At 36.2% G+C, this 18,094-nt stretch overlaps 2 protein-coding genes across 5 annotated transcripts; both read left to right on the top strand.

The window, feature by feature from the left end:
- Nucleotides 1-1,873: 1,873 nt before the first annotated feature.
- LOC121753562 (transmembrane E3 ubiquitin-protein ligase FLY1-like) lies at nt 1,874-6,962 on the top strand. 3 transcript variants are annotated; one of them, XM_042148772.1, is made up of 14 exons: nt 1,874-2,379; nt 3,338-3,410; nt 3,682-3,809; nt 4,223-4,338; nt 4,464-4,524; nt 4,690-4,756; nt 4,846-4,923; nt 5,021-5,178; nt 5,303-5,362; nt 5,438-5,531; nt 5,648-5,815; nt 5,892-6,220; nt 6,302-6,418; nt 6,489-6,962. In XM_042148772.1, the coding sequence occupies exons 1-14, from the start codon at nt 2,254-2,256 to the stop codon at nt 6,588-6,590; spliced, it is 1,677 nt and encodes a 558-aa protein (XP_042004706.1). In that variant the 5' UTR covers nt 1,874-2,253; the 3' UTR covers nt 6,591-6,962. The 3 variants fall into 3 exon arrangements, with proteins under 3 accessions (XP_042004706.1, XP_042004708.1, XP_042004707.1); XM_042148773.1 differs by having other exon boundaries at nt 2,244-2,379; nt 3,111-3,410; XM_042148774.1 differs by lacking the exon at nt 3,338-3,410 and having other exon boundaries at nt 2,242-2,379.
- Nucleotides 6,963-13,132: 6,170 nt separating this feature from the next.
- On the top strand, nt 13,133-17,372 carry LOC121754064 (wax ester synthase/diacylglycerol acyltransferase 3-like). Of its 2 annotated transcripts, none has more exons than XM_042149399.1 (6): nt 13,133-13,414; nt 13,741-14,304; nt 15,109-15,158; nt 15,969-16,272; nt 16,746-16,883; nt 16,973-17,372. In XM_042149399.1, exons 1-6 carry the CDS (start codon nt 13,232-13,234, stop codon nt 17,114-17,116), a joined length of 1,383 nt encoding a protein of 460 aa, XP_042005333.1. In that variant the 5' UTR covers nt 13,133-13,231; the 3' UTR covers nt 17,117-17,372. The 2 variants fall into 2 exon arrangements, with proteins under 2 accessions (XP_042005333.1, XP_042005334.1); XM_042149400.1 differs by having other exon boundaries at nt 15,109-15,166; nt 15,977-16,272.
- The last annotated feature ends 722 nt before the right edge of the window (nt 17,373-18,094 follow it).

Here is an 18,094-nt window from a genome sequence, read left to right as displayed (position 1 = left end):
GTAGACCCGTCTCTGGTAGCGCCGTCTCAGATGGCGGCTGTTCACGGGCGTAGACCAGCCGGAGGTGCCCGGCTGGTTGGCGGCCTGTCTACGAACCACGAGGGGCTGGGGAAGGGTTGGTTAGCATGCCGAATGTATCTCGAACTCCTAAATATGTATGTCCGGAGGGAAAAAAAAACAAAAATCACAAAGCTGTAAAAAAGATTTGATTTTTTTGATACACTTTTGGAAAACCAAGTGTCAACCCAAAACGAAATATATACTGACTATCCGAAAATATTTAATTTATTATTTAGGTATAGCCGTATAGGCGTCGATTTAAATATTATTTGGACTTCTATTCTTACAAATTAATCACTCTTTAACCTAAGTTCTAGGCCCAATATATTAATTGAAGACATTTAGCCACTTAAAGCAAGTTATTTTGGGCATGAGGCCCATCATATGTAGTATCCATAATCAGTGTATTATATAGGAAACACCAAGAGGTTGGATCTGTTCGCAATTATATCGAGACGAAAAAATCTGATCATCTACGTGCAATATATTATTGATGTTTTAAACCAAACGACAACGATTTCTATATGAACATACGAATAAATCCAATTTAATGATTTTTTCCTATTGATTTCGAGAATTGGGGAACGGACAATAATTTGACCAATGTTTATGGTGTTTTGGCAATTCCCCCAATAATTCATACCTAAAACAACGAATTTTAACAATTTTTTTGTTTACGTATCAAATTCAAATCGTAGATATACACACTATAAGTTTAATTCCAAAAATACTTCACATTTTTGTGTTATTTATACAATTGAACCAATGACTGTTATTGGTTGATACAATTTTAAAGTATCTGGATTTGAACAATCACATAAAAATTGGTGTATATATTATGTGCGTGTATATATAGAAACAATTGATAGATTTGAACTCCCTAAATCTAGAGAGACAACAAATAAAATGAATGTTTATTAAGTAGTACTAGTATAATATCTCTTTCAAAAAAATGTAAGTAGCATTTATGATAATATAAAGTTGCCATCAATGTATACTTAATGGATGTTAAATTACTAGAAAACAATCCAATATATTATTCAATGGCAAAACACAAAATATCAAAATTACACTAAAAAGAAATATGTTTAAATATTTATTTATCTGAAGTACGGAGAATTATCTTTCCCAAATTGAATTGCATTCAATTTATTGAATAACCAATGAATAATCGAAATAAATCCACATATTAAGGGAAATTTTACTTGTTAATTGTTATATATACTAGACAGCTCTAGCTAGATAATTGGTCGTTCAGATAATTCATGTACTACTTTATTGTTGTAATTACCAATAATTTATGATTTTCCAACTAAATTATTTCAAATAATTTTTCACATTTTATATTTGAATGTCACTTAAAATTATATTTTGTCACTTTAATGTTTGCATAGATTCGATTTATTCAAAGTTAAACTAAAATTAGTATACGAGATTAAATACACTACTCCATAATTTAGATCTTAAATTATGAATATTGCTAATTTTAATCGTGTCACACCTTATATATCGTAATTATAATTTATAACACAATTTCTAATAATTTAACCATCTTATAAATTTATTAATATAAACACAATATACAATTTCAGTCATTTCAATTTGACTAATATAACCTTCAATACATCAACTAATCATGAGTGGAAAAATTAAAAATATTAATTTAACGATAAATTAAAAGAAGTTAACATTATAAACATTAATTTAATTCTTTACGACTCCCCCTAAAAAAATCAAATAAAAACAAAATCCGGATTCGACGAAATATTCTTAAATTAATCTTGACTTCGGTTTTACCAACAACCAGTACAAAACAGCCTGAAAGAATTTCAGAAATTCAGAAAATTGGATTGGAAATTCAGTCAGTTGAATTAATTAATGATTGGATTATATGTTCATTTCTGGTTCAAGAAATTGACAGCATGATTTGGTTTCCAACCCAAATACAAACGATCATTTATTAATTTCCTCCCCTTTTATTTTTCTTGAGTTTATAACTACCAATTCGTTAGGTTGTTAAGCTCTCGCTTTCTCTTGTTGCCGATCGCTGCATTTCATCCTTTTTCTTGTTGAGTTTGTTGGTCAGCAACCTATCATCATCTTCTCTCTGGAAAAAGACTCGATTTTTAGGCTTTTCGAGTGATGGGCTTCGGAGATTTTAGTTGAGGTTGAGAAATTGAGCTCAGCTCTCAAATGGGTGTGATGGAAAGTTGGAATTTTTGGGGGGTTTTGTTTCGGATTGGTTTTGGGGTTTTAGTGGTGACGTGGCCTGTGAGTGGTTTGAGGCCTCTAAGGCAGAGACGGCCTTGGGGTGAAGAGGTTAGTGTGCGTGTGTTTGTGTGAAATTTTTGCCCTTTTCATGTTTTTTGCCTTTTGTAATGTTAGGTTTTTTAGTGTTGTGCAAAATGTTGTTATTTATGAATTTTGTGTGATGTATTGTTTTGATTGTGATTCTTGTTGATTGATAACATACATTAATGCATAGTGAACTTCCACAGTAGTATTGCTTTGTGTGTAGCTGTTAAAAGGTTAAAATTATGAATTGTGATGGTGGTGATTTATGTAGCTGTTGCTGGTGTTTGAAGATTTTTGAAAAAGTGGTGCAATGCCATGTTTTTTCCGGGTTTTGTGATTTAGAGGTGTTGTGATTGAGAGGCTTATGGTGTGTAAGGTGTTGTGATTGAGAGGCTTATGGTGTGTCGAACGTGAATGTTGTTGTAATTGGTTGCCGGCAGAGCCTTTTGTCCATATTGTATGGTTGTTATGGATTTGAAAGAAGTAGATATATTCAGGTTGCATATGGTTATTCAAGACTTAGAATGCATAAATTGTGTCATCAAATTTTATTAAAAAACTTTACTGAATTAAGGGAAATCCTTAAATGTTGACAGCTTCTAAGATGTTGTTATGTTTGTATATCTGGTCCAGCAGATATGCTTTACTAGAGAATCTCGAACCATCCAATTTTGCCATCTAGGTGACTAGCGCCAAGTTTTTTCCAACAATGCCTATGAAGTTGATAATGCATCTTATATCTTTCCTAATTTCAGTTAAAATTCCATGCTATAAGGAGCTTTCACAGATGATGATCGCCTTTCCCCTTGGTTTGACAAGCTTCGACAATGAATTGCTTGCTAGAATTAGACGAAACATACCAACTTATGTTTCTCACCCTACATTTTATGTCTAATGTGGTTCAGTTTAGGATTTACTTTTAATAAAGCTCTCACATTATCAGTGTTAACTTCTAATTGTTTGGGCTTCTTTACTTCTCCAGTGGCTTCCTATAGGTAAGGAAAAGCAAGAATTAGGGCCGTTTTCTTCTTGGAATATAACAGGGACATATAAAGGTTTGTTATTTGAATCGTTAAACGATCATTCATTTGCATATATATGTTGAAATAAATCTACATTTCTTTTCTATCATATGTGATTTATTGAAGAATTTTTATAAAGGTAGTACCATTTTATTGATAACTTTCTTGCTATACTTTCAGTATAGTTGTTGATTTGGTTGGGATTTAACGAGCTACTTAAATCCAGTATATTTTCATGTCGTTTCTAGTATTGCTGCTCCCCATTATATTTTATTACCTAAATATATGAATTCGTGTGGTGCAGGGAGCTGGATGTTTCCAGATTCCGCAAATAGCTCTTCCAAGTTCGCTGATTTTAGGAAGTCCAGTGGCAATTCGGTACTAGAGCTAATCAGTACACCGACAAAAATAACAGGTGTACACTATGTGCAGGTAGTTTGATCATACATTAACTAGCCTGACACGTGAGATGAAACAAAACTATTATATACCCAAATACAGATCTTCTGCTTGTTCATTGGATGACTGTTCATTTTGGAAATGTGAACGTTTATTTGGTTCCCGATATAGACCTTATGCTCAGTACATTTTAAAGTTTTTTTATTTATGACATAACACCACTTTAATTAGGTTATCCTTTATTATCCAGAAAAATCTTTGATGCTCCGAGAAGTCTCAATGTCTCTAATTCCCACCCTTCCAAATGTTCTGTTTGTGAAAGCATTTTGTAAACTTGGATTATAGTTGGTGTCGTGGACTTTATAACGCCTTCTCTTTCTCCGGGTTATTTTTTTCAGTATCACATGTTCCAAATGTAATTGTCCGTCTTCAATGTGATGTTCTAGGGAGTTATAATTTTCCATGATGTGTTTGACAACGAGAATGATGTTCGCGGATCTCAAATCAGGGTAGAGGGTGTGTATATATGGCCTTTCCGACAACTAAGGATGGTGGCTAACAGGTAGCCTCCTTTATTTCTACTACTCCGTTTTCCTCTGTTTCTCCTACTCTATTTAACTGTGTTTTGTAAGTTCACCGCTCGCCTTATGCATATCTTTTCATCCTCACATTGGAGAAATTCTGCAGCGGAAAAGAGAGTGAGTTTGGGCAAGAAGATGACTATTTATTGTCGAACCCTTATCACTTGGTAATATCTCCCTTGAAAACATTACTTCTCGTATGTTGCTTCAGTTTAATTATTCGCATTCGACACTTTTTCGATGGCATCATGTTGAAAGCAAATACACCTCGATGGTGGTTTGTCAACAAATATGTATTGATTGCTAATGTTGGCCTTTTCTTCTTAGTTCAGCTCGGAGTTTTCTCGTCCCAGGTGTTTCAGGAATCTCCGCGAGAAAAAATCTGGAAGAGGAAACATTGTATGCTCGTTTTTTATTATTGTATTTCGTTATCAGTTGGTATATTAGTCGAACTTGCTCTCTAAAAATTGCTCGCTATTCTTTCATAGCCCCAATTTACGAAATGGAGAAACACTGCAACATTGAAATCTCTGCACAAATTTCACGAGTGTCTTCTAGAAATAATGGTAATAAGTTTAACCGACTTTTGGAGTATTATTTTCTCTAAAAAAACGTGTTATTCGATACAAATCTTAACCCGATTTTAACGTTTCTTATACTTAGGTGGAGATCAAGATAAGTATTATCTAGAAGGACTAATGGAGAGCCCTTCAGTGGATGACGACGTAGATTGCTTCTCGCCCATGCTCTTAAATGCGACTTCTGTCAACGTCGAGGTCTACTATAACAAAGCAGTTAACTACACTTTGATGGTCACCTTTGTATCCTTTCCCACGTTGGTTGATCTCGAGTTTATCGATAATTGATATTTATCCAGGGAAAGATGAAACGATCTCGTATTGTTACGACTCCTTTGTTGGATTCTTTAACCTTTTCACGTGCTAGATATCTTTCCTCGAAGTTCTGTTGTTGATCCGGCAAATGGAACACAGCAACACCCAATCAGTAAGTTTGGTTTTCACCATGCTCGATACTTGATGATTCGTCTTTTGTAACGCTAACTCGATAAAACCTTTCCAGGGGGCTGCCAAAGTCTCGCTTGTGATGATCGGTCATCAGGCAATAATGGATGCTTATCTCTGCCTTCTGCATCTCACTGCCGGAATTTTAGTCGGTACGCTTATCTCAGCACTTATTTTAGTGCCCGTGCATCCGAATGCACAAAATTTTGTGCCTACTTTAGTCGTTAATAGCCTTTTGGAGTAAAACGCGATGATTGCTCGTTTGCAGAATCTCTATTTAACGCTTTTGCAACTGCTGCGTTTTTCAAGTTCGTCGTCTTCTCAATATTTGAAATGCGGTACCTACTTGCGATCTGGAAGGCGAACAGACCATCAAACAACGGAGAGAATTGGGAGGCTATGAGGCGCGAGCTCTCAGTTCTTTACAGTCGTTTTTGTAAGTAACTTGATCATTTCTCATCATCTTGTTGCAAAAGGCGACTTTAATCGGATGTTTCTCGCATCTTTCGCAGACGGGATCCTCCTGGGCGGCATTCTTGTCATGTACGAGTTTCACAATTTTCTGCGGATCATCCTTCTCCTCCTCCACTCGTTCTGGATTCCGCAAATAGTGATTAACGTAGTTCGTGACTCGAGGAAGCCATTGCATCCTCATTACATCCTAGGGATGACTCTAACTCGAATTTTTATTCCGTTATACGTATTCGGCTGCCCACATAATTTCATGCGAATAGAGCCCGACGGAACGTGGTGCATCTGTCTAGCCCTTTTTATGGGTCTGCAAGTCTTCATTCTCCTCCTACAGCATTACCTCGGGTCCCGTTGGTTCATTCCTCGCCAGGTTCGTCAAATTCGTGTACGTATGTGTTTGTTCGTTCGTGCGTGCGTGCGTGATTTGGTTACCAATTTCTGTAATTGGCAGATTTTACCGGAGAAATATAGCTACTACAGGCGATTCTTTCAAGGGTCGAACCACGCCACGGATTGTGTCATTTGCATGACCGCAATCGACCTCAGCCAACGCTCGAACGATTGCATGGTGAGCCATAAAATCTTCTTCGCGGTGTTCTGAGATCACGTCTTCTTAATCGCTCCGTTGTTCTTTTCAGGTGACGCCGTGCGACCATTTCTTTCACGGCAGCTGTTTGCAGAGATGGATGGACATAAAAATGGAATGCCCAACCTGCCGCCGTCCCCTTCCGCCTGCGTAGAAATTGTAGATTTTGTTACAGGGCGAAATCGCGCTGCTAGCTAACATTGATAAAATGTTCTAAACTCTAATCGTCGACATTCTTGCTTCGTTTCCGTGCAACCAGACGCACCTGAACGTGCCTCAACGACGACCTCTGAAGGCGACGGGCCGTGTATGCTGTATGTAATAGAAAGACAGCAAATGTAGAGTTCAAATTTGTTCCTTGATCTCTTGTTAGCCCATTTTTAGGTAGGTTAAAGTGACAAAATGCATCAAATGTTTGTTCTTGTAAAAAGGTGAGAACAGCCTGTTTTAGAAACTGCAGATGTAATTTTTTCTCACCATCTTCTGAGTGTATATATACTTACATGCATACATGATAATTTCCTCACCTTAAGGCAACTATATATAGTTGTATAAAGTAGTATAATTTTAGCATATGATTCTAAGAGATAATAGTTATTTAAATCATGAAATTTGGTAAAATTTTGATTAATTTCATAACATATGAAAACAGAATATTAAATCACAATGTTTCAGTTTATCTCATTTACCCAGTTTGTATACAAATTACTCCCTCCGTATTCAAAAAATATAAACATTTGAAACAGCACGAGTTTTAATGCACAATTGGTAAAGTAAGTGAGAAAAGTTGGTAAAGTAAGAGAGGAGAAGTGAAAAAATAGTGAAAGTAGAGTTGGTGAATTGTGGGGCTTCATGTCCTAAAATAGAAAGATTTTAAAGTTTCTATTTTTATGGAACGACCCAAAATGGAAATAGTTGCTACTTTTAAGAAACGGAGGGGGTACATCTTTTGATGGTGCTGGAAGTAAAGTTGTTTCGTTAAATTAAACAATATTGTATTATATATAGATGAGACAATTATGAAAAATTGAAACTTTATAATTTAATGGTCCTACATTTTAAAACGTTATGAGATTGACAAGACCAAATATTGTGATTTAATTACTTTACCTTAGGGCTGACAATTTTCGACACGACACGATAATCTGACACGAATCCGCATGAAATTATTGGGTTGGGGTCAAGTCTTATTGGATCCGTGTCCTTATCGGGTTGACCCATTAAGAACCTGATAATTTCGGGTTGGGTTCGGGTCGGATGCGGGTCGGATGCGGGTAACCCATTAAGAAATAATATTATTATTTTTATTATTATTTAAAAAAATATATATTAATTTAATTTTTTAATTTCTTATAAATTAGGTTTAAATAGTATAAAATGAATTTTAATTGTGTAAATTAGGTTAAAATTAAGGTTTAATCGTGTAATATTAGGTTTTAATCGTGTAATATCGGGTTCGGGTTGTTATCGTGTCGTGTCAACCCATATTATATCGTGTCGATAACGGGTTCGTGTCGGGTGCGGGTCGTGTTCGGATTTGAAGGTAGCAGGTCGGGTTCGTGTTCGGATTTACAGTTTCCTTAACAGGTCGGGTTCAGGTTAGACCTTATTGGGTTGGGTCATTATCAGGTTGACCCGATAACGACCAAATCCGCACGATTTGCCAGCCCTACTTTACCTTTCATTTAAATTACATATCTTGTTTTGGGGATAAGGCCATCTACTACGATGTCTCTATACCGTCTCTTAAACCGTCCCTTAAATACTATTTGAGCACTATTTGAGGGCCCCGCTGTCCTTTTTTCATCCATCCCTTAACTAAGGGACGGAACCTGCAACGCTCCGTCCCTTAACCGTCTCTATACCGTCCCTTAATTACTATTCATTCAATTTCATTTATAATTTTTTTTTCAACCCAATTCAATTTAAACAAACACACTTTATTAAAATTAAAACAACATTACAACTTAAAATTAAAAAAAACGAAGACATAATTAAAATTCTAAAAAAATAAAAATGACATAATATAATCTGCTCCGCCAAAGTTTTCCCAAATGTGCTCAATTAGATCCTCTTGGAGTTGGGTGTGGGCGCTAGAGTCGCGTGTCCTTGCCCGAATAGCCAACCGTTCTTGTATAGACGGATGCGCTCCACTTCGCGGCGGACTACTTGCGGTTGAGCTTCCGGGAGATTCGGGGTCGAACCAATTTCCCGCATCGGGTCCTTCGTCTCGGACAATCATGTTGTGCAAGATTATGCACGTATACATGATGTCGACCATGCTCTCCATGAACCACGAACGAGCCGGGGCTTTGATGATGTTGAAGCGCGCTTGGAGAACCCCGAACGCCCTCTCCACATCCTTGCGCGCAGCCTCCTGCTTCTGCGCAAAAAGAGCCTGCTTTGGGTTCGCAGGCCTGCCGCACGTCTTCACGAAGTTCGGCCACTTCGGGTAGATGCTGTCGGCGAGATAGTACCCCATTTTATACCGCCGGTTGTTGGCGACGAAGTTGATGGCCGGCGCTTTACCATCCAAAACTTCGGTAAAGAGGTCGAACTGTTGGAGTACGTTTACGTCGTTGTTCGAGCCAGGAACCCCGAAGTACGCGTGCCAGATCCAAAGCCGGTAGTCGGCAACGGCCTCGAGTATAACGGTTGGGTGGGTGCCTTTGTGGCCGCTCGTGTAGGACCCCCTCCAAGCCACCGGGCAATTCTTCCATTGCCAGTGCATGCAATCGACACTGCCAAGCATCCCGGGGAATCCGTGCACTTGTTCGTGCAGGTTGAGGAGGAACTGACAATCCTCCGTGGTTGGCCTTCGGAGAAATTCGTCACTGGAGGCTGCCCGGACGCCTCTGCAGAAGTTGAGCATGCACATGCGCCCAGTGGTGTCTCCGATGTGCAGGTATTCGTCGAATATGTCGGCCGTTTGTCCAGTCGCAAGCTGCCGGATGGCTGCAGTACATTTCTGCAGCGTCGTGTGGCTGGGACGGCCGACCGCGTCGAACCCTTCTCGGAAGAACTCTTCCCTGGCCGCCAAAGTATTTGCTATGTGGAGAAATAGCGGTTTCCGCATGCGAAAACGGCGACGGAAGTAGGTATCTCCCCAAATCGGGTTATCGTAGAAGTAGTCGCGTACTAACCGTGCGGCGGCTTCCTCCCGGTTCCGATTGATGTACTTCCGGGAGCGTCGTGGGGTGGCGCGGCTTCCTCCGCCTCTCGTCGTCGATCTTCTTCGAGTGATTGTTCCATTAATTGACGCATTTGCTCAAAATGATCCATTTGTTTGAGTTGATTGAAGATGGAAATTGGAGTGATAGAGAGGATTTGAGAGGAATAGATGTGTGTTTGTGTTTGAAATGAGTATGAAATAGGATTATTTATAGAGTAAAATATATAAAAAAAATTTTAAAAACGAAAATAAAAATTTAACGGTAATATTACCGTTTGAATTTTTTTTTAATTAAAAGTCGAATTAAAAAAAATGAATTATTGCGTCATCAGTGACGACGCCCACTCGCGGGCCAACGAGTGGGCGTCACGCACGCATGAGGACGAGACACGTGTCGCTGGCGCGTGGCGGGACAGCGCGTCCCGTGTCTCGACGAGACGGGCTACGGGACGAGACGGGCGCGGGCTAGGGACGGGATGGTCGCTGCAACGCGTCCCGCAGAGGACCCGTCCCTCTGGGACGAGACGCGAGTCCGGCGCGGGACGCGTAGTGGATGGTCTAAGAGTACATATATATAGAAAGTGTTACATATTGGCATAGAGTTGTCATAATTTATACTAGCATTCAATGCTACTAATGTGCTACCTGTTCAGAATTTATTTGAAAAACAGGTATTAATGTACGTGTAGGTATTTTGAATTGAATTTTAGCGAGAGTAGGTATTTTAGGACATATAATTAATTGCGTAGATGAAATGTTGAATTGGTTGAATTCTATTCAATTTATTTTGTCAGAACCAATTTACTATAGACACAGTATTGTACAAAGAGTTACTGAGAAACAGTAATTGGTGTTAAATAAATAGTAGGATAATCAATTTAGAATTGTTTTAATAAAAATTATCAACATGAAGTATTAAATTTGAAAATTGTATACTAGTGAGACACCATGATGGCATTGATTTTTTTTTTCTACAAGCAAAAGTCTCAAATATATTGTGAAGAAATGGTTTTGTCAGCAACAAAAAGAATTGTTAAGGAAATTTTTTTACTGCATTATATGTTTCTAATTATATCACCAACGGTTCATAAAGTGTCATTATTGGTGTCTTAACTAAAATAAGATGACACAAATAGAAGCATCCAAAAAAAGTAAAAAATTTAAGATAATTTATTTTTCAATTTAGGAACGCTTTCTTTTATACCATAAATTGTGATTATTTAAAAAAAATTAAATGCTAGTAATTACGTCTCAATTTTTGTGTGCTTAAAATGTAAGTTTGTTGTAGTGCTTGCACTGAATCTATAAATAAGGTGAATTGAACTCTACATTGGGTGTAAGTTTCATGCATTACTTATAGGTTCAGTAATGAAATTCATAATTTTTATTAAAAAATTAATTTTATTTTGATTTCAACTCTTTATGTGTATATATGAAATATAATTATATAAATATGTCATATTGTTTGTTTTGGTGAAAATTGCGAACTCTTGCATTTCGTAACTGCACTAAAATCTATAAATGAACTGAATAGGTTCAGCCATAAAATTTGCAGTTTTTACTAAAAATAGATTTGCATTTAATCTCAAATGTATATATTCTATAAATATAATGTACGCTAATTGTAATTAATCTGTACCATCTAATTTTCGATAGAATTAATTTTTGTGTACTTCAATTATCCATTTAAGGTGTGGCTTTTTTTATGATCGATAAATCAACATCAATTTAAAGGTCGCATCACGATGAACTCGAACCCGAGATATTGACTTCAAACATTAACATCTCTATCACTAGAACAACACACATACGTAGATGTGGTTTCATTTTAATTCTAAATGAAATGCACCGATTTCTACACTCGTAAATATCATGAACTACTTATAGCTAGCTTCGATAATAAAATTTGTAGTTCGTGCAAGAAAATAGCTTCAACATATAATACTATGATTCAATTCAAATCTAGATCATCTATTACCATACATTGTCATATCCTTTAAAAGACAAAAACCTCGAGAAGCATTATCAAATCGAAGTAGTTGGATGTCCAAATCAAGCAAGTTATCACCATAAATAGCTCATGTCTAGATCGAGCCACCTTCCATTTGACAGAGTGTTTTTGCGAGCCAATTAAATGTCTATTTGATTGAGTTGAAACTTGAAAGTACTCACACTACTAAGTGCGGTCAAATTTCGATCTAAGTAAGATAAGATTTGAACACGATTATTAAATCACAGAGTTTCAAATTTTCGCAATTGTCTCGTATATGTGCAAAACGACATCGTTTTAAAATTTTCTTGATTATTCCTTTTCTTCTACGAAACGACGTTAATTGAACTTACCGAAAGAAACTGTCTTGGACACGACTACACGAGTAAGACAGTTGTGGAAAAATTGAAACTTCGTAATTTGATACATTTTCAAATTTTTGGACCGACAAGAATTTTATCAAATTTTGTGAATTAAATATTCCAGCCTTTTCTTTTCATTTCTCCATAAAGTCCCATTAATCTAGCCTTTTCACATACTCCATATTTATATTGACCAAGTTTCTTTGTGTGTGTGAACAATTGGACTTTAATTTAGCCATTCTAACAACAGAAATTTCACGTTGGAGAAGGCATGGAAGTCAATATTGTAACACAAACCCTACTTAAAATAAATATGCATGCATAATTAGTCCCTTGAATTTAATATTAATATATCTAATTTTTAATCAAATACAAAAAAATAGTTTAATTAATTGCTTGCAAATTGAATATTGCCACCTCTAGTTTTAGATAAACAAAAGAATGGAAATATGGTCTTCTTGTCACATGGCAAACATTTATAAGTAGTAGTTCATGAACAGACAATGATATTATGGTAATTGGTTGAGAACAATAAAAACAACTTACAGATATATACTGTCGCACAAAACATTTTTAACATGGCTATGTTAATATATAACATTATTATACATTATCATTGCCAAAATATAATAGAACATTATCATGTATTGCCATCGCCAAAATATATCCATAATGCCATCGCACACATTTAAATTCTCGAGAACCGATGATTAGCGCAGTTTAGGGTTTTGATTTAATTACAATATTTATCGGGTTTTATGTTTCGTGTTATTTGTGGTAATCAGATCCCTCTTTAATTGCTGCATTTGGAGTTGTGATGTGTTAGTTGATTTTTGCCAATTGTTAACTTTTGTGTTGCTATGTTGGAATATTGTCACTAATTTTGGTGGGCTCAACTCATCAGTTCCCGCCTTTGAGCATTTTTTACATTTATCGAAAAAATTCGTAACGTCATTATATATATCTCGATCACAGTTAGATATTATTAAGCATCTTCACAATCATCTTGAAGATATATTACAATGTGTAAACGAAAGCCACATGTCCATATATATGATTAACGACCACATTTTATTATAAGTCATAAATTGCATATCAATAAATTATTATTTGATATTTCTATATGTGTATATATATCCACCCATTTCCACCACTCGAGTTCATCAACTACATTTATCATTCCTTATATAGATGACATAATATCACACATTTATCTTTAGTGTGTGTGTGTGTGTGAGAGAGAGAGAGAGAGAGAGAGAGAGTAGAAAATTATGGAGAATGAAGAAGAAGGTTTGGAGCCAATGAGTCCAAGTGCTCAATACTTGAAGAGCTCTGCCTTATCACTCACAATATGTGGAGTTTTCGAAATCGTAGATGAAATTGATGATTCAGTCACTATGTCTCTCCTCAAAGACGTTTTCTTGCCTATAAACCCTCGTTTCTCCTCGATTATGGTACATTACTATTACCCTAGCTACACATTTTATTTTTCTAAAATGTAACATACAATTAGAGATGCATGGTTGAACCAGAACCGTCGATTCGGCCTCCAACCGGATCGTTGGTTCCTATGTTAAAAAATCAACCACTGACGTTGGCAAAAAAATCGGGAATTATTTAAGATCCTGTAAAAAAATATATGATGAAAATCGCTGATTTTGAATTGGAATTGTCATTTCCTTTGTTGGGCCGGTTGCGATTATTCTAATTTTTTAAAAGCGGAATCGACGGTTGTTGAACTTTATTAGTAACACACAACTATGATACTTTAATTGATTAGGTTACTACCAAAAAAGGGGTAAAGAAATGGAAAAAAGTGGAGGTCAAACTAGAAGACCACGTTGTCACCCCGACTTTCCTTAGTGGAATGTCGGTGGACTACTACGACGAATGTTTCAACGAGTATTTGTCGAAAATAGCGACGGAAGAACTCCCACTGCACCGGCCGCTCTGGGAGATCCACATAATCAAATACCCTACCAAGAACGCAGCGGGAAACGTGATCTTCAAGCTCCACCACTCGTTAGGCGATGGCTACTCCCTAATGGGAGCCCTCCTCTCTTGCCTCGAGCGTGCGGACGATCCGTCTGTGCCGCTAACGTTTCCGTCAGCGGGCACCAGAATCCGCCGCAAAAGCTTTTTGCGACGGATTCCTAGGTTTTTTACTGGCATCGTTTACACGTGTCAGGATTTTGGGTGGAGCCTCTTCAAGAGCACCTTGATTAAGGACGATAATTCGCCGATTAGATCGGGTGTTGATGGGGTGGAATTCCGGCCGATCGCAACGACTACGACGACGATTTCTATTGATCAACTCAAACAAATCAAGAGCAAGCTCAATGTGGTAAGAATTTCTAGAATTTATTAGGTATAAATATATATATCTACTTCTTACTGTTGGAATTATTAACTTATTAATATGTCTCCCTCAAAAAAAACTTATAATGCCCCACTCATTTAATTTGCCTCTTAACTGTAGACACGTTTCATATAGTACTATTGGTTATGGATGTTGCAAATACACATCACACACACACATATTGGAATTTGTAAGTAATTCAAATTAAATAATCCAATTCTCAAAACATTTTTTAAATAAAAGATGCGATATTATTTTGTGAAATAACTAGCTAGTTAAGACTTTTCAATTTTCAGAAAATGATAACTTTGTATATATTCTTCACACGCTACATTTAATATTAACTGTGTGTTTATATTTGATATATATCTAATATCATTAATTGTCTCTTTTCCCCAAAAGATAGGAGATCTATTGAAATGTTAGTATGAACAATATATTTTAGCTTTTTTTCACAAACAACCAGGAAATTAAATTCGTTGCACTCAATTCTAAAACATATAAAAAAAGTAAGTGAATACGAAATATTCTTTGATGTCTGAGTTTAACGTAAATAATTATAGTGGAATTTTTGTTTTATTAGATATTTACAGAACAATAGATTTGGATTTAAGGTTAACAGTTGAAGATAAGTATCACAAAGTCAATTGTTATAAATAATCAAATACTAACTTATTAGCCTTTACTTTTACATGTATTTGCTAAAATCACATTACTTTCGATTGCAACTAATCCTTTTTATTACAATATTTTCACTAATTTCATCTTATTTTTTTTTAACATCGACAGACTATTAATGATGTTGTTACTGGTGTGATAATGATGGGGACTCGACTATACATGCAAACTATATAACACCGATACGCCACCCTGTTGCCGTATCACGTATCGGATACGTATCCGATACCGATACGCAACGGATACACCGTCGATACGTATCCTGGGCGTATCCGCGAGCTGGGCCGTATTGGGCCGGGAAACCTCAGATTCGATACGTATCCTTCGGCGTATCCGCGAGCTGGGCCGTATTGGGCCTTCATCCTCCTCTATCTGCAAAGATCTGAGGTTCTCCTCTTCGAAATCAACGTCCATCTCTGTCGAAGAACTTCGCAACTTTCAATTTACGAACTTCAATCCGATTTGGGAACAAAATTGACAGTTAATCGGATATGAAGAAGAAGAAGAAGAAGAAGAAAGGGGAGGCGCCGCTATTGCCTCAACTAGGGATTGAAGAAAATTGGAAATGGGAGAATGGATTGGGCAAGAAGTAGTCACGATGGAAAAGGAGTATATTTGGGGCTCATTTTTTGGGCCAATTTATTACTCCATTAACTTTGTCTAATTTTGTAACTATAAATAAATATTTTGATCAATATTATTGGTAATATGGATAAGTATAACCAAAAAATCGATGTGGTGTAATCGACCATAAAAGAAATTGACTTTAGCTTTTAATATTTTGTAATTTTATTATTTTTATTTGTATAATAACATTAGAATATCTATTTTGTAATTTATTATGCACTATTATTATTTATTAAAAAAATAGTTAAAACGTATCCGCGTATCGGGTTGTTTGGGAAAGAGCCGTATCCGCGTATCCGTATCCTTCGGATACTGATACGCGTATCCGTATCCGTGCCGCATAGCATGCAAAAAGCAGATGAAGAATCAATTAAATCAAACACAACAGCCTTAGTGTTGCTCAATACTAGGGCTATTGGAGGGTACAAATCAATCGATGAGATGATCAAACCTAAGTCGGATTCACCCTGGGGCAACCGGTTCGCCTTCTTACAAGTTCCCATGCCTAAATTGACTCGAGACGAGCTTCTCGACCCGCTCGGTTTTGTTAAGAAAGCTCACCGGATCATCAAGAGGCAGAAGAACTCTGCCGCGGTTTACCTAACCGGGCAGCTTCTTCGTTTTATTACAATGGTCAAAGGACATGAGGTATGAATTAAATTTTTATGCTTTTGGAAAAAGCTATTGTGTTTTTGTCTATATAATAAAATTTAGTACTACTCCCTCCGTCTCTCATAATTTGTCACCATTTGGCCTGACATGGATTTTAAGAAATTTAATAGAAAGTGAGTTGAAAAAGTTAGTGGTATGTGGGTCCTACATTTATATATAAGTTTTATAATAAAATGTGAGTAGCAATGAGTTAGTGGAATGTTGGGTTCACTACCAAAAATGGTAAAAGTAAAATGTGTCAAATTTTTAGGGATGGAAGAAAATGGAAATAAGTGACAAATTTTCAGGGACGGATGGAGTATTATTTTTGTTATGAACTAATTTGCTCCTCATTTCTATGACTTGAACATATTCTTCTCTGACTCTAATGTCCCACATCAGTCATAGAACAAAAGTGGGAAAAGTAGTACGCAAATTAAGAAAATGAGGTTTAATAGTGCATGTAACAGGCAACGGCTCGACATATCCACACAACACTAAAGAACACGAGCATGGCGATTTCGAATTTGGTCGGGCCTGTAGAACAAGTGGCATTGGCCAATCACACTTCTAAGGGATTGTACTTCGTCGTCGCAGGGCCACCTCAGGTACAGATCTAGAAGTGTCTTACCAAATAAGTTTGATTTCGAACGTGCACATGACTTGATAAATAAATTATTGATTCAATTGGGTGCAGAGTCTATCGATAACAATGGTAAGCTACATGGGAAAGTTGAGGATCGCATTAACAGCAGAGAAAGGATTCATTGACCAAAACAAATTGAAGTCATGTATCGAATATGCTTTGGAGGTTATCAGCAAAGCTGCCCTTGAAGCTTAGACTACAATTATCTATTCATACATACATGAATACATATTTATGTGTTATATTGTTTTATTTGGTATACATTGGAAATTTGGGGACAAAATGGGATATGATTCAATGTAATTCTTCTTTGCAATTGTTATTATACGGAGTAACTATTTCATGCAATTTTTTGGAATGGGAATTTATATGTATTTGTGATAAGTTTCTAATCTCGAATAAGACAGTGTCTCATTTTTTTACTAATAATACTTTAACCAACTTTTCTTTCTATTTTCTCTTAAATTAATAATTTTGTACTAAAATTAACTTGTGTCGTCCAATTCCAAAGTTATTTTTTATGGATGGTGTTAATTACTACTCTCTCCCTTCCACCATAAGTGATCAACTTTCCATTTTGAGTTGTCCCACCACAAGTGATCAATTTTTTTAGCTAAAAACAAAACTTCAGCCATCTCATACTTTATTCCTTCTCTCTTACTTTATTCTCTTTTTCTTATATTCTCTCTTACTTTTTCCACTCTCATACTTTACTCTCTCCGCTTTAACTCAATACATATCATTTTCTTAATTCCCGTGTCCAAAAGAAATTCATCACTTGTAGTGGGAACGGAGGGAGTATATCATCTAATATAAAAGAGAAAAAATACATTAATTTTTTAAAGAATAATTAATTAGGTTAAAATAGTTAATTAGAATGATATTTAACTCGCTAATTAATCTGGTCAAAACGATATTGACCGTTAATTTTTTAAATTATTAATTATGAACCAAAACATATTGTTTAGATCATAAACTAACACGTACACTTATTATGGAAGATTAAAAAAATATTTTGTAATTATAGGAGAACAATTACGGACGTTAGTCGTATATCAATCACAATCAGCCATAATTGAACATCTTGACAATCATCGTTTACAAGGTATAAACGAAGCCACATGCCCATATACATGCCATAATTTCATTCAAAGGTGTGTACATTTTTTTCCA

This window comes from Salvia splendens, chromosome 11 (assembly GCF_004379255.2).
Source record: "Salvia splendens isolate huo1 chromosome 11, SspV2, whole genome shotgun sequence".
In the NCBI taxonomy this organism is placed as follows: domain Eukaryota; kingdom Viridiplantae; phylum Streptophyta; class Magnoliopsida; order Lamiales; family Lamiaceae; genus Salvia; species Salvia splendens.
Note: the sequence above shows the minus strand (reverse complement) of the source record. Positions and strands in the feature narration are given on the sequence as shown.